The sequence below is a fragment of the Mus pahari genome, chromosome 3 (assembly GCF_900095145.1).
Source record: "Mus pahari chromosome 3, PAHARI_EIJ_v1.1, whole genome shotgun sequence".
NCBI classification, from domain to species: Eukaryota; Metazoa; Chordata; class Mammalia; order Rodentia; family Muridae; genus Mus; species Mus pahari.
The window spans coordinates 124,925,135-124,944,186 of NC_034592.1; the positions used below are offsets into that span (position 1 = coordinate 124,925,135).

At 41.4% G+C, this 19,052-nt stretch overlaps 1 protein-coding gene across 4 annotated transcripts in view; it reads left to right on the forward strand.

The window, feature by feature from the left end:
• Macrod2 (mono-ADP ribosylhydrolase 2) overlaps positions 1-19,052 on the forward strand; it is a 1,928,923-nt gene that overhangs the window by 1,789,761 nt on the left and 120,110 nt on the right. For 2 of the 4 annotated variants that reach the window (XM_021192060.2, XM_029536732.1), the window contains exons 12-13: positions 7,835-7,945; positions 12,363-12,431. In XM_021192060.2, coding sequence (XP_021047719.1) covers positions 7,835-7,945; positions 12,363-12,431 — 180 coding nt within the window. The remainder of the gene's footprint in view (positions 1-7,834; positions 7,946-12,362; positions 12,432-19,052) is intronic. The other 2 variants (XM_029536733.1, XM_029536734.1) reach the window with 1 other exon arrangement.

The following is a 19,052-nucleotide window of genomic DNA, read 5'->3' on the forward strand; positions in this document are numbered from 1 at the left end:
ATTCTCAGTAGGAGCATAGTCTTAGTCACTGTTCTGTTACTGTGAAGAGATATCATGACCACAGCAGCTTTTGTAAAAGTAGTCATGTCTCTGGGGGGCTTGCTTACAGTTTCAGAGGTTTCATTTATTATAATAACGGTAGGGGGCACGGCAGCAGGCAGGCAGGTGCTGGAGTAGCTGAGGGCTACATTCTGATCCATAGGCAGAAAGAGAAACTGTGGGCTTGGCAGGAACATTTGAAATCTCAGAGTCCACCCCCCCAGTGACACACTTCCTCCAAAAAGGCCACACCTCTAAATCTTTCTAATTCTTTCAAATAGTGCCACTGCCTGGTGACAGAAGCGTTCAAATAAGGAAGCCTATGGGGGCCATTCTTATTCACATAACTACAGGTGCTTTTTTTTGAGGGTGCTCAGTTTAAGATCATAATTTTATAAAAGGAAAGGTTGTAGATCCATCCAGAGGCATGCTTAGCACAAGGTCGGGAAGCACAGCAGGTTTTAAAAGATTACAGTGGTAATAATGCCCCTGGCCATGCTAAGCTTTTGCCATTAAGGTTTAGTTTAAAGATAAAGAAAAAGGCACTGTGACTGTGTATTAATATGGTAGTCTGTCCTAAAACATGCCAGTCTTCTCTCAGTGGCTAACAGGAGAACAGAGAAGAATGAGTTCAGAGAAGCCTGAGGGGTCCCACCACAGAGTCCTTTCTACCAGAGATGGCAAGCAAAGACTTTGTGTGTCCTAGCTCACAGTTTCAAGCCAACTGGCTTCCAAGCTGAGAATAGACTTTGGAAATGAGAGCTGGAACAACAATGCATGTTGGGACATTGTTGCTGTAGACTTGGAGAGAAAGAGGAGGGAGGCCAGTTCACGAGTGGGGATAAAAATAGATAGATTCTAACTTACATTGCTCCTTAAAGTTTATTCCATTGGCTTTGTAGGAACCATCTGATAGTGAAGAAATATGGATTTAAAAAAAAAAAATAACCCACAGCTTTATGCAGTTTAAGAACAGCTCTCAGGTGGACATCATACTTTTTTCAACTTAAAGAAATGAAATATATGCCAAGCACAATTAAGAATTTGCTCCCTGGGGAGCATGACGGTTTCCTCTTAATCCCTTGGCATGTGTGTATGGAGCTCCTAATTGACTTAAGGTACCACCTAGGTGCCGAGGCAGGGGGTGGAGAGGTCCTCTATAGCAAAGTGTTGTTACAAAATACTTAAGGTTGGGTAATTCATAAAAAAATGTTTATTTAGCCCACACTTTGAAGACCTATAGTTCAAAGTTGGGCATTTCTTTTTATACTCCGGTTATGACCTTCATAGTGGCACGGGAAAGGGAAAGAGATCAAATGGGGAGACAAGGTCTTGTAGAAACTGACAGGAAGCCCCAAGAATACATGATCCCTTCTGCCATATCCCACATCCCTATAACTTTCAAGTCAGCTCCCCCTCTTAAAAGAGTACACTGTGTCATCGCTTCATTGGGGATCTCCATGTGAACCTTGGGGGGGGGCTGAGATGCAGATGCTGTGCACTGTTCAGCAGGTGAACATCGGTCACAAGAATCTGCTCTGGCAAGAGAAAAGCTGTGCCTTGTAGTAATCTGACCCGCATCAAAACTGCTCTAAAGGGACTCTGCTAGATCAGGGTAGGTACCTAATTTACACCACCTCGACTTCTGTATCTGTAAAAGTGGAGAATAGGAGAGTAGAATATTGCAGGGGATTCACTGGAGCGTGTGATAGCCAAGCACATAGGTGATAAAGAGGAGGCAGCAGCTGCCAGGAAGCGCAGCTGCAGATCACTCAGGTGAACACCTATTTATCTTTCCTGAAAGACAGGCGTGAGGTTTCCCATTCATAGGAGTCAGCCAACTTGGAGACTTCTCGCCAGGAGATCAAGCAGCTGGTGACACCCTCAGAACCAAAACTGTAACTGTTTGGAATTAGCGTTTCCTCCCTCCCCCCACCTCCACTCCATCTCTAATTTCTTCAGTCCCCACTCCTCCCTGCCTTTGGATTCCAGAGAGATGGAACAGAGCTGACCACGATAGATAGATGCTCTCACTGGTCATCTGAGGAGAGAATACATGCAGGGCGCCAGGCTTGAGCCGACGACGTGGAAGGAGATCAAAGAAACTTGACAGCGACGTGCTGTGGGTACCCCTAGATGGCTGCAAAGGATGTCTTGGGAAGTAGGTATAATGTGAGTGTGGCTTGGATGAGCAGAATGCCATCTGTGTTCATTTCCAGGTCTTGGTGGTTATGTTGTAGTCAAGAAGAGACAGGAAGAGAATGGTTTTTGGTTTATTGTTTGTTTGTTTGTTTTGTTGTTTTTGTTGTTTTTTATAAAACTCACACCAACATGTCCAGAGCTGATGGAATGATAGGGATATGGTTCTATTTGCAGTTCACTCTCTAGTGTTTCAGACTTAAAACAGAAAAACAAAAAAACAAAACAAAACAAAAAAATCCTCCTTCCTTTCGTACTTGCTGTTTAAAATTATTCCAATACAAAAAAGGCCTTTTTTAATAAAATGTCAATACTTATATTATTATGCTATGCCAATGTATAAAGTATTATAACACATTTTAGAATTGTAGTATTGGATCCACATGGTTCAAGTATCAAAAAGTTTGGAGTCTTTGTGATCATTATTAATTCAGAGAATTCTTTGCCCTCAGCTTAAATTATAAAGTTTAAAATTTTAACTTTGTAAATTTTGTCTTCCCAGAACTTCACTATCATATTTAGATAATAAATATTAGCTGTCTTTCCAGGGAGGCAATAACAGATTGATCTTGGGACCCTTTGCAATGGCTCTTTGTTAGCTGTGGCAGTCCTACACAAAGTGCTGTGGTCATAGCTGCTTCTTGAGGCTGTCTTATGAATTACACTTAATAGTCTATACAGAGTATTTTCAAACTGAATAGAAGGTAGACAGCAATCAGCACATGCTAGCTGTTGCTCCCATGACTATATAATTAAACAAAGCATAAACATTATCACACTAATGTCAGTGGCAATCTTCAGGACCATTTCCCTCTTATGTAATCAAATTTCATTTCCAAATGTATGTTCCTAGACCATTTTGAAATGTGTGAAATGAATATATGGATGAGAAGAAAACAAAATTCAGGCAAGACTGATCTCCTTCCACATAATACAGAGAGAGCTAACTTAGGACTCCGTTGGTTAAAGACCTGCTGTGCAAACTTAGGAATCAAATTTGGTTCCTTTGCAAAGATGCCAGGGGCAGTACTGGGTGCCTGTAACTCCACCTAGGGAGGATTGGCTTGGTGGTCAGCCATTGCAGATGAATGAGAGACCTTGTCTCAATCAATCAATAGGGTGGGTAGGGACTGGTAAGATGGTGCAGTGGTAAGTGTTCTTGCTGCATAGGTGTGAGAGTCTGAGTTCAAATCTCCAACACCTGTGCAAACAGCGGGACATGGTCACATTTGACTGTACAGGGTCAGAGACAGGAGAATCACTGGAGTTTGCTGACTACCAGTCTAGCTGCAGATACAGTGAGAGACATTACATCAGAGGATTAAGACAGAGAGTGACATAGCAGGACACCTGGAATCCTCTTCTGGCTCTGACCACCTTCATGGGTAACCTTATCTGCACATAAATGTACAGACTTACCACATATCACACACACACACACACACACACACACACACGTACAAACACACACACAGAGAAAGTGGAGAAGTGATTTCAAAATACACCCAAGAGTTGTTTAACCTCTGACCTCTACACATACACACACATACACACACACACACACACACACACACACACATACCTGTGCATACAAATAGGATTGTATACAAATACCTACAATATACACAAAAGAGTGTCAACATTTAGTAAGAAATAACAGAAAAACATTCCATATATATTACTCAACTATTAGTTACTTTCGTCAACAATAATGCCATAAGCTCTCCTGACTTCTAGTTACTTACAAGAAGGTTTTTGGTTTTGGTTTTGGTTTTGGTTTTTCTCATGCTCATGAGAACCTGAGTGTGCAGGTTGTAGGTTGGTCGCTGGATCAACTACATTGGCTAGGATTGGCTAGGTGGTTCCATTTTGAGACGTGAATTCCTTAGTCTTGGCCTCACTCTACTCTGGGTCGAAGGCTGTTCTACCTACTTCTTGTCCTCCTTCAACCAGCAGCTGAAAAAGCATCTTCTTCGCCATGGCAGAAGGTGGAAGCAGAAGACGCAAACCCAGCTGTGCAGCACATCGAAGTGCTGCTGGCCTTATTCATTGTCCAGGTCAAGCAGCTAAGTCAGTGGAGTGAGCCTCCTACTCTCAGACGGAGGACACTGACAAGTAGTTATCCTGTTACAGGGGACTGAAGGCTTAGGACCAAGAATTCAGTCTGTGAACTGCTGTATCTGAACTGATTTGCTTGTGTCTAAAATTCCGGAGACCAGAGTAAGAAAAGGTAACGGCGTGCCAGCGAGCAGTACACATCAGGCCGCTGGCCCAGCAGCAGCCAAGGACTTACCCTGATTGATTTCCCTTCCGATTCCCATTTCTATACACAGCTTGTGGAAAGAACTAAAAATATCAAGATAACACCTTCTGGCCATAATGCTGGGATTCCTTCCGCCTTGCCATCTCCCTCAACAGAGAATTAAACACGCACGGAATTCCTGTCACAGCCCAGCGGTGACAGATCCCTTCTTTGAGTATGAATTTATTCGGCAGGCAGACCCCTTCATATTATTCATGTAAACTTCATGAAATGTGTTCTTGCAAATAGCACATGCTTAATAAATTATGATTTAAAAGATAGATGGTCGGAAATAATACTAGAGACGCGGGAAGGAGACAATAGAAAAATTCTTGCTGGTTATTCTGCTTTTTTAGGGTGGGAAAGTATAATGTCACATCACACACGACACAAAAGCCATGGAAGTGTATTATCTCAAGTGAATAGATGACCCTACGTGTGCCGTAGCTGGGAAACTCTAGCTACCCGGAAGCTAGCTTCCGTGGGAAATTTATTTTTCAGCTAACAAAATAGCCCGGTGCTTCCCTGTAGGTAGGTATTGCTTCACATTTATTGTAACCCTTTTAAAATCCCTTCTAGAAACCACAAGTTTATATGCCCTACCCCACTTAACTTTTTATTGTTTATATATTTCCTGTGAAGATAGACCGAGCTGCTCCTTTCCGAACACTTACTGGTAACCGGGTAATGTGAGTCGGCGGCGTGGTGTCTTCCTCTCCCTCCACCTCCACCCCACACATACACCGGCAAAGGCCCACTTTTTCAGTAAGAACTCACTCGTTGGAAGCATTTAAAATGGATGGAAAGATAGAACGCAGCCAGAATGTCCTTCTAAAAGATAGTGAGATGCATGCTAATCTAATTGCCCAAGAGTGCACGGTGGGCTTAGAGAGCAAGTCTTCTGCATTGGCGCCCCCTGCTGGATTTCTGCGTGAATTGGCTCTGAAATTGAAAAAAAAAAAAAAAGTACCTTTTCAGCTGAGGGCATGCTACTCAAATGACAAACCCAGGCTACTTCTAGAATACCTCTCTTCCAAGATAAACATGCCAAGCGATCCCTAAGCTAACTTCCCAAGAGCAGAAATACTCAAGTAGAAAATTACAGCCAAGACTCAAAATAGGGAAGAAAAACGTGCCCTTGGGCTGTCTGTTCGGGAGTGCTACGACATGCATGCGAGGCAGAGGAAATCCCTGTAAACCCCTGTATAAGAGCGTTGCACCTGGGCATCTGAATGTGAATTTCTTTTTGACCAGAAACAGTTCCTCGCATTCCTAAGACTTGTTTCTTTCTCTGCCTGTATTCTCCAGTTAAGGAGCCTCTCTGTCTCTGTCGTAGTCACACTAGAAGGGACATGGGAACCAGACTAATTTTTAAAGGCAGCCTGTCACCTACAGACTTCAGACCTATTGTGAAATCTACATTATGAAGTCTGCCTGTTGGAGGAAAGCTGGCAGATCTTCGCCTGCTTGTTCAGTCCATTTGGTAGGGAGGAAGGGAAGAAATAATTGGCTAAATTTTTGGCACGTGCTCTCGAACCAGCTTGGCCTTATTAAGGGAACAAGAACAACCGTGATGGCTATTTCCTCCCAAGAACAAAAATCAGTGCTGTCATCCTCATGAAGAATCTCAACAGCAGGTGCTGTGTGTGGGGCTGTTAAATATGTCACTTACTGCAGTGGATTTAAAGACACACTGAGAAGTCCCTAGCTTCTCATAGTCACAATTGCTCTGTGTCCCCCACTAGCTGAACAAACGGAGTAGATCCTGTACATATGCAGGTATTCATTGACTGCAGTCTTGTTCTCAGTGGACGGTGTCCAGTGGATTGCTTTCAGAGCATCTCGGTAATGGGTCTCTGCAAGTTCTAGGGTTGTTGTTTTACCTCTGCTAGTCAAGCCTCCCGCAGGATTCTCATACTTCTGCTTTTGCATGAGGAACAGGTAGTAAAGCAGCCCATGCCTACCTTCCCAGCATTCAGGAGATACAAGTGTGAGAACTGCAAGGTCAAGGTCAGACTGGGCCCAGAGTAAAACCCTGTCTCAAAGCTCAAATCAAACCAAACCAGAAAAGAACGAGCAGCACCAAGTGGTGGTACTGAAAACCACCACAGTAAGATCATAAGCATTGGTGACTTAGACCTGCTTATGGGCCAGGGATGGAGGGGGCACAGCAGTCTTTCTGCTCTGGGACATTGGCTAAGGTGGCCACTCTGCATCCTACAGGCATCTGGGATGGACTAGAAGATACAACACTGCCTCCCTCATGGGTCTTGCTTCCTCTGAGCTTGGTTCTATGGCCCTCTCTGTCCAGGGGAGTCTAGTCTGAACTGCATTGCAGTTATGGCTCCCTTTCCCAAAGGAGAAAACAAGAACTGTCATTCTGAGGCAGCTCAGAAGGCTCAAGATGTCATTTCTACCTTATCCCCTTGGCCAAACAAGTGACAAGACATATTGTGTCCACACAGAAGGGAGTTAGCTGCTGCTCCTGGACAGAAGGCCTTATGGTCATTTGTACTTCATATTGCTAGCTTCTTATTTTCACTTCTCTGTACATAACTACATTTTATATTCCATTCCTGTATCTTCAGATAAGATAATAATCTACATTGCTCTTTTCACAGAAGTGTTTTTTGGAGATCTCCCCAAAATTAATTACAAAATCAGGCCTTTACTTGCCCTCGGGAGTACATTTTCTCTGCCCGTGAATTCACAAGTTTTAAGACAAAAAAATAATTAGTTGCAAGTAGCCAGCCTCTGTTGCAGCCGCCCATTTAGTTACGTTTTTTCAGAGTTCTATAGTTGATCGGTGTAATGAATTCAACACAAAAAATTCATGCATTGATGCATTAGACTACCATATACAAGATAAATGAAAATAAAAATTTTGAAAGCACATATCTAACAAAAACATGAAAGGCACAGAAAACCAGCCAAGCTCCTTACACTGAGAATGTTACTTGATTCAAAGCTGGAAAGAAGACTGGGAGTAAAACATGTTTGGCATCTTTGGAGATGGCCGGCAAAAGGAGAAATCCTTCCAGCACCAGAGTGAATATTATTTACTTCAGTGTTGTTTTTACCTCTAGCAAATCCTGGGAGAAGAGATGAGTACAAATGCACCTCTTTATGTGGGGGGCCTCTTCTATTTCATGCCTCTGATTCATCTCTCCGCTGTGCTTTTGGGGAGTCACGGTACATTGCTTGCAATTAATTTCGGTGTCGCGTATTAGCCATAAAGAGATATTTCATAAATTGACTTGATTTTTTTTTCTCCCCCTGTGGTTTTCTTGAAAGATGAAAGTGGTCCAGAGGAAAAGCAAACGGCGGAAGAAATGGAAGGGCAGAGCCAAGAAGCAGGTGGGCTCAGGTTTCTTTTGAGGAGTCTCCTGGGTCTCATCCACAGAGGTGAACAACAACTTTACTCACTGCTATTGCCTAAAAATGCTTATGCCTTTCTCAAAACCTGATTAACCCAGGCTTCCTTCCTCTCCAGTTCCAGTAACTCTTAAGTTGACTGTGCTCCCAGTACAAAAACAGTACTCTTATTACCGATTCCATTTCCTTCTTGTCGTAACAGATCGCCTAGGACTGCACTAGGAACCGTGGGTCGAGCTGGGAAGGAAGCACAGGATCAGAGTTTGGATGACTTAGATCAGGTCAGAATGAGCGGACAGAGTTAGAGGAAGGAAAAAAATGAAGTTAGAACTACGTGAAGAAAATGAAGCAAAGGCTTTCTCTCCATACTAAATGGGGTGTTTTAACTCTCTTGCATTTAATTTTGAAGAGCCATGTGTCTGGCTATCTTTGCATGTTGTAGATGGTGCCAGGCAACCAGAGCAGCGCCTCTCTCCCAAGAGCTATAAGATAAAAAACCTTCCTGACATCACCCCTATTAAGAGAAGTCACTGTGCATATTGATTATATCGTGTTATAGATTCTACACTGTAGATTATAAATTTAGCATTTAAAATAATAGCCCTTATGGTTCAAAAGAGAATGAAATCATTTTTCCCCATCCCCTGCCCCATTTCTGTCCTTGGGAATGTTGTTCTTTAAGAGAGTAAGAGCCACAATCATATGGTTTCCAGCCTCACTGACAAAATAAAAACACCCCTTTCTCTTCAATTGCCAAGTCATTTTCCTTATTCTATTGAGCCCCATGGGATGGGGCATGTTTTTAAAGAGTGAGCTCTGACGCCTATGCCCACCACATCCTACTCCACATGCTGACCTCTCAGAATTAAACCAGGCGATGTGATACGTTTTCTACTGAAAACTTCAGCAATATTCTTGGGACTGCTTTAAGGAAAGAGAGCTTTTATTATTAACTGAGAAGATGGGGTTGAAGGAGGCTAATCAGAGGATGCCTTGAAGCAGGCCAGGAAGGACCTTGTGTACCTCTTGATGGGTCAGCTGGCCCTTTCTTCTGAACAGAATGAATTTGGGTACTATAAACTGTTCTTGTCTGACCTCCTACCCACGACCCACACACCATTACACTGTGTTGAAGGTGGGGCTGACATGAAAAGCTGTCACTGTTTCAGGATGACATGTGTTTGTCAGTCAGCTGTTGGCTGCTGAGGACCTGGTCTGACTGTTGAAGTTTTATGGGTTTTATTCATTCCATGTGCTGGTCCAAACTGTCTTTATTAATATTGATTTTCTCCTATCACTGTACACACACATACACATACCACACACATGCTCGCATATACACAATACATGTGTACACACATACACACACACACATGAATACACATGCACATGTGTACACACACGCATGCATGCACATATACACATTCACAAACACACACGCACACATATATACACATATACATGCACACATACACACATGTGTACACATATGCACACACATACACACATGCACACACACACACACACACAGTGCCTATGTTTTATTCATTCATCCTTTCATCCTGTATCAGTTGGGTCCTGGTAGTTTCTTTTTGGTTTTGTGACCACCATCTGAGATGTCAGAGTGGAAGAGCATTACCACTCAATATGACTCTCTCCTAGGCATATATTGCAGCATCTCAACTGTCTTCCTCAGTGGTTCCTCTTGCCAAGACAGTGTGCTGACTCATGGAGACTATCAGCAGGATCCATTTAGAATTGTGGACAATGCTGATCTGTGCATTTTGCCCTTTCACAGCCTCCTCTGATTAGGCAACAGAACAACTGAAGACCTGGTTTGGTTGTTAAAGCCCTGTGACCTGCTATTAGTTTCCAAAATAAAAATATCTTGCTTTCATTCAACATATTTCCCAGTGCCGATGTTGATTGCATAACTCTGCAGGTCTCTTCCACGTAATGGAAAAAATGCAATCTCAAAATAGCATAATTTATTTACAGGTTTTGACAGCTGTCACCATCAAATCAAATACAATTGCATATAGTATTTATCAAGAAATCAATAATGAATACATATCTAAGGTTGCCTGCTTCCCCAGCACTGAGTGTGTACTGCCAACATTACATTTAATTCTAAAAACAACATCCATCGTTCCTTGAAGCTTATAGTCTGGTGGGGGAATACCAACAAGAAACAAATAAGAGGGATACAATTATCAGAGAGTTCAAGAAGCTTGCAGAGTAAAGAGGTAAAATTGAGGCAACCCTCAGAGGGCAACTCTAAGGAAGACTAGATGGGGAAGTGTTGCTTGAGATGGGCTTCGAATGCTGATCTGGTGAAAACCCATTCTAGACAGAGGGAACTGAAAGTAAATTAACTTCAAGATGGATGGGTATGGGGAGAGTGGTGTGACTGGAGCAAAGTGGGCTCAGTAGAATGTGAGATCTGGTAAGAAATCATAGGCCCAGATTGTTTGTACAGCATGTGCTTCGACTTTACTACAGAGAGACTTTATTGGAACATTTTAACCATTGCAATAAGGGATCTATATATTAATGAACTCATTTTCCCGGGGATAAAAATGGATCAAAAAGGTAGAGATAGATGATGTCTACAGGTACCATAACAGGGGATTCTGGAAATAGAGACTGAAATATGGCACATTCTAGAAAAAAAAGGAGCAACAAGGCACGTAAGCTGAAAGGCTGGGCAGGGCACATAGGGGAAAGAGGAATCCCATGTAGGTTAGAGGAGTCTAGCTTCAGTGTCTCGGGGGCAACAGTACCACTTAACGGCTCCGTGGAAGACATTGAAAAAGTTAATCGTTCAGTTTTTGCATCAATAAATTTGAAAATGTGTGCAGACAGCCAGAAGGGATGTCACATTAGATAAACACGTTCATATTAGGGAGAGATGAACACTTCAGACCAGGTTTAGGGGACACTGTGATATAAGGGAGACCTACAGCCTGGGACTAAAAGGAGAGTCAGCGAGAAGAAAATGGAATTGTCAAAGGCCAAGGAGCTGGGAGGCCATCGCATCTACATCCCTGTTAAGAAAGGCAGAGGCAGCTGCTACAATACTATGTCCTGAAAAGAACAGGAATGGGGCTGGGAAGTGCTACTGAGAAGTCAAGTCAGATGGACAGGAAGGAGGAACTTGAACGCGATGCTCCATGGAAGCGTGCTATCTGAGAGGGAGGCTGAGGCAGAAAAATGGCAAGTTCAAGACCTGTTGGGGCTTAGGAGGCCAGCATCTTAGAGGAGAGAGTCAGGAAGAGCACTGGAAAGGCTCGCACGGAAAGGCTCGCACGGCGTAAGCACTGGAAAGGCACGCACGGCGTGTGCAGGACTTCAGAAGTGAAAGCACAGAAGACAGCGACAATAACTCCCTTCAGGCAGTTTTGCTCTGAAGGGAGATGAAAATCGGAACGTGCTGTGACTTAAGGGAAGGTTAACGGCTGGTGCCTTTTGTTTAAGTCAAAGGCAGCTGATATCTAATGAAAGCAAGTGGTCCGCCTCACCCCCTTATCTACCTTCCAGAGATGTTATTCTGTGTTCCAATAGAGATGCAACCTGAAAGTAACAGCCATATGAAATGGACAAATGATATGCTAGAAAGTAAGAAAATGTCCTTGAATTGAATATTTTATCTATAAGTCTGTGACTGAATAACTGTAAGAAAATGTCTATATTGTCTTACCAGTTGTCAGATGACTTAAATACGTTCTTGCATCCTAATTTTACAGTTTTACTGCTAGTAGCTCATTACCTAGCACTGTGGAGACCAAATATGAATCAAATCCCCATGGTTCTGATGAGGCCAGTAAGAGAGATGAGCTCTGAATGGCCTTAATCGGGACTGTGAGGTAGACAGAGTCCTCCCTGTCCTTGGTCTCCGTTCTATAACCGAGTAACACGATATCCCTGCGTATCTCTGGGTGCGTCGTTCTGAGTGGTCCCCTTCTCGTGGGCTACATCGCTGACAGCCACAGATCCGCTGGCCAGCTGGCCAGCCGGGTGAATTGGCAGCCCATAGGCGTGCTGAGCTAAGCAAAAGCAAACGATAAAAATCACATGCATCAAGGCACTCTGTCGAAACCTGCATGGGTATACGTTACCACATATCACAAATCAGAAACTGTATTCCATTCTCTGAGAATTGTGGAGGAAGCAAAACACTACTGGGCGTGTTGGCAAACTACAGCCAACAAACAAGCCTTGCCCAGAATACATTTTGTAGTTCATTGGCCTCTGTCTTATGTGAAGATATATGCTTCATTACTTATATATATATATTTTAAAAATGCATTACAACCCTCTGCTCCTGTAAGACCATTCAGTGTGTGAAGGACACTGACACCTTCATAGGCCAGTGGTGAGGGAGCTGTAGGGAAGGAAAAGCCACAGCCTGACATACTGAGCCTGAGTCATTCTTTCTGTTTTATAGATGGTGTCAACACCACCCCTGTGCCCAGCCCAGCTTCCGAAGACAAAGCTGAAGTCCACAAAAATGAAGGTACGAGTGCACATCTAAACTTCACAGGTCCTTAAAAGTAAAGCATGTGGGGTTCGTTTATGCGGGGAAACTGATGCAGCAAAAGCCTTTATTTTGAACACAAGGATCCCACCCACTCTCCTCCATGCCATATCGAGCCTCTTCAGAATTTATATATACATTTACATTTGTTCCTCTAAAAATAATGTTCATAAAAATAAGAGGAGGCGCAGAGAAAGTTTGGTTAGAGGAAAAAAAAAAATGTTTATCTGAAACTCAAGAATTTGTCGATTCTGCTGTTTGTAACTAACTATTCCTAGGCATAAGTTTGAAAGTGTGGCATTGTGAGGACCATCAACCAGAGGCCCATGGCTCAAGGGAGAAATGTTTGAAAGGCATCCATACAAATCAACCTGAGGCAGGGCCGCATTTCTCTGGGCTATCACTAAGAGGAAACTAATAATAACTAGGAGAAATTTTGACCGGTATGGAGATAAGTGCCACAAAACAGAGATGCAAATGCTTTCAAAATAGTAAAGGGAAATAAGACGGGTCAGTTTCTCCTCTCCCTCCTAATTGGTGGGCAACTCTTCCCATTAGAAATAGTATTTGATATCTGCCATTAGTAGCTACTAAAACCTCATCCGGCTGCCAGACTAGACTACTCTGTTTGACCAAGTGGGTATCTTGTACAGCGTATCGCCTCCTTGGGACTTACGTAGGTGCTTCGAATCCATTTCTTCAGTCTGATCTGACGCAGAAGCAGGCGTACTCTACCTTGAAGACTTGCTAGTCTCTTCATCTGCTGAGGAAATCAAAATAGTCTTGGGATTTTAGTGCTCAACAGCATTTATAATTCCATGCCCCGTTTCCTGGTGGGTCTTTGCTTTAAGACATGTAGCTGAGGGCAGTTGATAAGAGTATAAATAATTGGGTTATATGCTTGGGGCTTAATCCTAGTTCTGCTCCCAGTTACAGAGCTAACCTTTGACAGATAATTAAAGAAGTGAACAAATGATTAGCAAGGAAATACACGGTGAAACGTCTTGGTACTTCAGCTTTCCCTTCTGTGATGAGGACAAGGGTAATGTCTATCTTCAGTCTGGGAACCTGGAAGAGTGGATCCAAGCACTTTCTGCGGAAGCATGAGGAGCTGAGTTCAGATTCCAAGCATCTAAGCCGGTGGCGCCGGCTCCTGCCTGTAACCATAGCGCTCAGGAGTCTGAGGCAAGATTAAAAGTTCAAGGCCAGCATCAGCTATATTGCACATTTGAGGCCAGTCTAGGGCTAGAGGAAACTGTCTCAAAATCTAGAAAACAATGAAAAACAAAACCAAACAAATGCTCCCTAAATCCCAATGACCTATAAATAAACGCCCCTGTGAAATCCTAGGACTGAGATTGAGGACAAAAGATCACTAGGCTTGCTGCCTGCCAGGAGAGCGCCAGATTAGTTGAGAAGCCCTGTCTCAAGAAAATAATCCAGAGAATAATACAGGAGAATGCTCCATGACATCCTCTGGTCTCCTCCATACACCTGTGCACATACATATCGCACAGACACATGCACACATGTACGTGCTCAGTAAATAATATCTACCTCACAAAATACCATAGCACAGGTCAGTTTCCTTGCTGTTTCTCTGTTCCTCAAATAGAATGGACTTTCCATACCAAGACAGATTATTAGGAAGAAAGAGAGAGAGAGAGAGAGAGAGAGAGAGAGAGAGAGAGAGAGAGAGATCGCTCTAGAAGTCAACTCCCTTAATAGAAAAGGGAAGAAGACGGAAATGGCTTAGGGGAAGTTCCAGTGAACTATCAGAAGAGATTGGTTCCAAATGACATTATGAAGATTAACCGTAATGCAAGAGGATCCTGCCATGGATTCTGGTTGCAGGCTATCCTGGGAAGGGATTGTGTGGTCTTGAGGAAAACAGTTCCTTGCTATTAGGATAATTGTAGAAGTCAGAAACGGATGACATATGCAGGTACCTGGGAAAATAACTGTTCCTTCCCAGAGGAGATCTGACGGGAGCAACAGTGTCCAGGATATTGCTGTCATCTTGAAATGGTCCCCTTTTTTTGTTTATTGCCAATTTTCAACTTTCCTTCATCCTATATAGGTCTATGTTCAGATATCTCTTATTTCAAAAACACTTGACACATCTAAAAATGTAATTCATGTCAGAGTTCCTGAGAAACTTAGTCATTGTACAGAGAAATAGACTGACTGTATAAGAAAAAAAGATAGAAGATAGTACTTTCTTTTAAACAAAAGCAAACAAACCAAAAAAATGCCAGAAAAACCAAAAAGGATGTCTCAATCATTAAGCTTATCATACAACTGTAAAGGCATCATGAGTTTGAACGACAGAGTGTAAGAAGTAAGAACAAGGAACAGTCTAATTTGAATGCTTCAAGCTGAGATTTCTTGCTGTTGAGTTGTTTAGCTGGGAGACATCACACCTTCATAAAACACGCAGCTTGTGATATTCTTGATGCTTTTAGGATCTCACACCGTTAATTGCTCATGCAAGGATCAATTATTTTTCAGAATACTTTCAGGATTTTACTTTTAATGGTGCTAACTCCATCAAAGAATTGTCACGTGTCACAAACGTATGAGACTAAATGTGAAGGGTTAGGAGATTTTGCGGGAATTAAATTGTTAATTTCCATTAACTTTTTTATTTGGAAAACAAGTTTTGTGATCTATGTTAGTATGTAATCTGGTTTAAATTAATAGTAAAACACATAGGATGAGGATCTTGCCTTTATCTCCTGAAATAGCATTCATATAAGGGCACTGTTTTTTGTTTTTTGTTGTTTTTTTTTTAAATGGATGATTCATTCCAACTCAGTCTATGATGCTTGCCAAGCTGTCATCAAGATTGACAGATGCACAGTTTAGAATTAAGAAAAAGAATTTTCCATTGAAATCATCCAAGATTGAGGTCAAGTTGAGGTTAAAAGGAAGTCATAAGTGTTCGGGATTCATTTCAAATCTTCTCTGTTATTAGCGTTCATGCAGAAATATCTGTCCTTGGTGACACCAGGGCTATTTCAGAACTCCACAGTCACAAGATCACTTATAGAAATGCTTATGACACTCTCCACTGTAAGCGGCAGGATATTTTCTGCTGATCAAAGGTCCTAAAGGAGCCCCGTTCTCTTGACTTTTTGGAGACTTCACTCCCAAAGGAGCATCTTTCGCGGGTCTTGGAATTGCCCCTGGTCTGAATAGCCAGGCTCTTGCTCCAGGATGATATCCATGGTGTCTGTGCCCAGCTCAGTGGTTTACAGTGTTGCTTGTCAATTGGCTGGGTTTATATTTGTCTACACTGGAAATTAGCATCTTCTAGAATGTGGGAGTTGAAAACAAGCAAGCAAAATGAGGTGGCTGTCTTTATTCCTGGAACAGAAGGTTTTTTTTGTTGTTGTTGTTGTTGTTGTTTTTCTTAACCAAACAGTTATGTGAAAGTTGAAAAAAATTCAAGAAGTGTTAGAACCTAAGCATCGTCTACACTAGTGATCCTCTTATTGTAGACATACTTCCCACTGAGAACCAAGCCTGGGTGTTCTTGCCCACTTACCCCACGTAAATATGGACTGTGTAATTACTGTAGTGAGGAAAAACTGTCTGCTTAAAGATCGCAGTAGGCTGTAGTCCCTACACTGAGAAGGACTCCTGCTCACAGTGAGTCCTTGTGGCTGTCCAATGGGCTGAGGGTTGAGGAGGTAGGATATGCTAATGAGCTGATCATCCACACAGGGTAGGTTTGAGAGCCAGGACTGAGATGAAATGAGCTTCAGGATAAAGCTGGCCCTAGGAAATAAGTATCCATGGCCTTTGATAGGCACGCTGAGATTATCTGCAAAAATCAATTGAACGTGAACTTACCAGCTGGGAAATTCTCCCTTTACTGTTGTGGATGCTCTTTTTTTTTTTTAAAAAAAAACAGACTTTATACTTTATGTTTTGAAAAACAAATTCTATTTGAGTTAGCAAACATGCAAGCAATCAGATGCGAGTCCATAAAACACAGGAGTTCAAATGCAGTAATAGAGAAGGCTCTGGTTGAAACTTCTGAAGAGCCGAGGTTATTGTTAAAAGTATAGTTGTCTCATTAGGTCAGGAGCACTCTCTCTTCTAGCTGCCACCATGTTTTCCATGTCATCCTCACCCACTGCCAAGACACCTTACTGGCGAGCGGCTGGGGGAAATAACTGTGCAAACACATCCAGATTCACCTGCCTTATTATTTAATCAGTATCTAATTTGAATTTGAAGGTCAACTAGACCAAATCATAGGCTCATTAATATTAAAATCAAAATCAATTAATACCCAGGTGCACACCCGAGCTGTGTCCCTTTGGAACTCCACGAATGTCACGCCAATGCTGTTTGGCATTTATGAGGTAGGATGTCACCTGAGAAATGCTTTCTAAATCCTTAATCTAGTTTCAGACCTCGTGGAGGTCAAAATGACTGGAGAAAAAGAAAAAGGAAAAGAAAAAGGAAAAGGAAAAGGAAAAGGAAAAGGAAAAGGAAAGGAAAAAGAAAGGAAAAGGAAAAGGAAAAGGAAAAGAAAGAAAGCTGGAGGGAGATCAGCTATGGTAACAGAGTCAAATAAGAAAGGTGAGGTCATGTTGAGAAAGTTGAGTGTAAAAGGTGATCATTGGTGGTGCCATTATCATGGGTAGAGTAGCCAGCCATGCCAGCTCAAAATTGCTCTATTTCTCTCTTCCTTACCTAAATAGCTGCAGAGAAATAAAACATTGTGCCACCTAAGAAATTGCCTTACTCTCCACCTTAATATGAACTTTCTTAGTCCTTTTCCTGCACTTATTAACCACCATTCCCTCCTGAGGGCTTCATCCTGATACCCATCATAGCAGAAGCAAATCCGTACCCTCCTCCAGGTCAGCATGTATAGAGGGTCTGAGTGCACTTCAGTGCCTCTCAGATACCCACTCTTGGACTGTCAGTCTTACTAAACACTGCTGGAAGGTAGCTGCCCTCTGGTCCTCCAGTGAAGGGGAAAAAACTGGGGCAAACAACACATCTCTAGCTGCCACCACTGCTTTATTTGTGCCTACAGTTTGTGGCCCTGTGTCTCAATAGGGAGCTCCGGCAAAGGGAGAAGAAGCAGGGAGACTATGTTGATATGACCCCCACAGGTGATACCTAGGAGAGCTTGCAATATTTGTCTTTGTTTATAGAAATGGCATGCATTCATTTTAGAACATTATTCCTACAGGAAAAGATGAAAACTAAGAGCACATAATGATTTCCCCTTCAAGGATTAAATTGCAAACATTTTTTTTTAAAGTCTATTCTGTTGCTTCATTTAACAGGGGACTTTAAATATGCCTCAGAGGCAGATGACATTCTATCATCTGGTGTCCCACCATTTACACTCTCAGAGCCCTAACATTGAATTATTCAGTTATTTACAGTTTTCTCCATTGTATGTGGCTCCGTGCATGTGCATGTAGCTTGTGCATTTTAGATGGTTAGTGTGTGTGTGTGTGTGTGTGTGTGTGTGTGTGTAGTGTATATGATCAGTTCTTCATCATAAATTTCTGATCTTTGGTGATTTACTAGGGAAACAATTAAAATATCTTCCTTGCTTGTATATATTTTCTTATTTTTAAAAGCAAGACATGATTATTATATAAATAAGGAAAAGAAGAGAAAAATAAAACCTACAATTTGAATTCTGAAAAATTAGCATTTGTAAAATACTGATTAACCTGAGATATTTTTCTCAGCATCCACATACATTTATTAAGTTTTATTTCTTAGGATATTCTACAGTGAATATCTGTTTGAAATTACCATTTAAACATAAACGTGGATTTGAAATTCCATTCTTATTTTTGATCCCTGTATTCACCTAATCTCCACTTTAATTGCTTCTTGGTTCTGTGTTATATTTTTAACAGGCCAGAAACATTCCTTACCTCTCTTAAATATTAGTTTATTTCTGCAAGAAAATGCTAATGAATAAAAAAACTGTTCTAATGTTTTGTTTTTTCAGTAACTTATGTAGTTACTTTTAAATATAAGTTCTTTGTAGAAAATTCAAACAATGCAAAGACAATGAATAATATAAAAAGCAATCTTTTACCCTGATATAATTAATATTTGCATTGGACAACATTCTTTTGTATATCTCTGAATATTACAAATACACAATATTATATTAACAAAGTATACTATATAACATATAAAATATGATTTTAATGTAATTTTCTTTTGTTATTTATTACCTTCCAATTATTTTCAATGTAAAGTACAAAAAAAAAAAACCTAACCATTTAATCTTGGTTTTCAGTTTTCCAGGTCTAAATTTTGTTTGTATATTGACTAAACAGTGTGATCATTGACATGCTATTTAGTCTCTCTCTACCTCAGCATCACCATATATTAAATAATAATGATAGCAGCACCTGTGTTATATAATACTATAATACTAGCATCCCACCCATCTGGAAAGTGAGACATTTTAACTATCATTAAATAAATGTTTGTTCATTTATAAACATTGTATTATATTCTCCATATATTTCTGAATATCACTTTCTTATGAGCAGCAAACTTTCTTTCTTTTTTTTTTTTTTTTTTTTTTTTTTTTTT